This window comes from Buceros rhinoceros, unplaced genomic scaffold, assembly GCF_000710305.1.
Source record: "Buceros rhinoceros silvestris isolate BGI_N320 unplaced genomic scaffold, ASM71030v1 scaffold4378, whole genome shotgun sequence".
Classification (NCBI taxonomy): Eukaryota; Metazoa; Chordata; class Aves; order Bucerotiformes; family Bucerotidae; genus Buceros; species Buceros rhinoceros.
In genome coordinates, this window is record NW_010424934.1 from 21,994 (window position 1) to 23,741 (window position 1,748).

Below are 1,748 nucleotides of genomic sequence, written 5' to 3' on the forward strand. Positions count from 1 at the left end.
CTGTCCCCCCCCTTACCCAGCCAAGCTTCTGCACAGCCCTGCACAGCCACCCTGCCCAGAAAGTGCCTCCAAGACTGTCCCCCCCACCAGCTTCCTCACCTCTGGAAGCAATTATTTCCTTCAGTCCCTCGTTACAAGGGACTGATGCTTTCTATAGGGTGCTCCCAGACATCACGGGTGATAGGTGGGAAGAATGTTCCATAAATAATGGCATTCATGGAAATCAGAAGACTGGTAATGCTGGACAAGACAGAAAGGAAGAGACTCACGTCGTAGCCCACTGATATTTGGTCTTGCAGCAACCTATGTACCATTAACGTCGCCATTTAGGAAAGGTTTTCACTCAGCGCTTGAGGCCAGGCTACGCTTGCTGTCTGTGCAGCATCACCTGGAGTACCAGCACGCAGTACTGGGGGCAGCCAGGCTCCCGGACCTCACCTGCACCCCTTCAGGAGCCCAAGAGCGGGTTGAGCTACTTGTGGAGACTGTCATGAAGCGGGAGCCCTGGGACACACTCCCAAACCAGCTCTGACACACCGCAGGATGCTCTTAATGCTCAGCTGACCAGCTGCTGCCCTCTGTAATATTCCTACCGCTCTGACACAAACTCTTGCTCACACCACACCGCTGTCAGCCACAGTGCCGTGAAACAGCAGTTGTGCTGGCGTTGGTGGCTCTCAGCCTTATATACGGGCTAGAGGAGGAACCCCCAGGAAGGGACTGCTATTTCCAGGATTCAGCTTGGGCTGTTTGGCTCCCCTGCATTCTCCAGCTCAGTATGTGACCTGCCAGTGCTCTCGTACCCTTTGTTAATCCCCACACACTATGTGCAGGGTGTGCCCTCACATATAATAATCGATACCTCTGAACATGGTGAGGACACTTGCTAAGGGCCCTTTGTTTCTAGCCCTTGCAGCAGAGCTCGGCTTTGGGCAGGCTCGCGCTGTCTGTCAGGAGCCCACAGTTCAGAAATGCTTTTGCAACAAGCTCTCCCAGCCTCACCAGAAGCCTGATGTCTTCTCCCTCAGCACATGGAGCAGCTGCTGCAGAGAAGTGCCAACTGACCTCATTCAGGGAGGAGGAGGAGGAAGGTAGGTTCTCAGCTATTGCTTACCACCGGCTCCAGGGTGAAGATATCATCGGAGAAAAGCAGGGAGTCTCCTTGCACCTCTGCCCTCTGGTCCTGAAAGGAGCAGGAGAGAAGGGAAAAGCCTTCTTGGAGAGTGGGGTCCACCGTGCACTCCTGGAGAAAATAATCCATCCAGTGCTGTTCCTGCCTCTGCAGCCTGCGACACAGCCACGGGGAGAGACAAGCCATCAGACAACGGAATAAGCAACAGATTTGCGGAGACTGTCACGTAAGCACAGGGGCAGCAAAGCTCTCGGGGACAACAGCAGCAGCAGCAGCTCAGCGAGGGGCAGACCCCAAGCCATGGGTCCCAAACAGATCGGATTATCACTTGTTTGCTGGCACAGCACATATTTTCACTCCATGCTTAGAAGATCAGAAGAGGTTTGTGAAAGCCAGTGGTCCTCGAGAGAGCCTCCTGGCCCAAAGCCACTGCCACCACCAATGGAGAATCCATCAACAACTTCAACTGCCTTCTCCCACCACAGAGCTGCTCGGGGCAGGCAGATGAAGATGAAGGAGCACCCACTGCACTGGGTTTCGGCTGCCAGTTACTAGTGTCACTCTTTTTGTCTTCCCTTTTGGACCTGCAGGGATAAGCAAATGCTCCCTGCTCCCT

General features: G+C 54.3%; 1 protein-coding gene across 1 annotated transcript in view; it reads right to left on the reverse strand.

Moving 5' to 3' along the window:
• LOC104497674 (hydrocephalus-inducing protein-like) overlaps positions 1–1,286 on the reverse strand; it is a gene marked incomplete at both ends in the record, with an annotated part of 22,718 nt that extends 21,432 nt beyond the window's left edge. Inside the window, one exon of the mRNA XM_010140953.1 lies at positions 1,115–1,286. Within this exon, the coding sequence (XP_010139255.1) occupies positions 1,115–1,286 (172 nt within the window). The remainder of the gene's footprint in view (positions 1–1,114) is intronic.
• Positions 1,287–1,748: the final 462 nt, after the last annotated feature.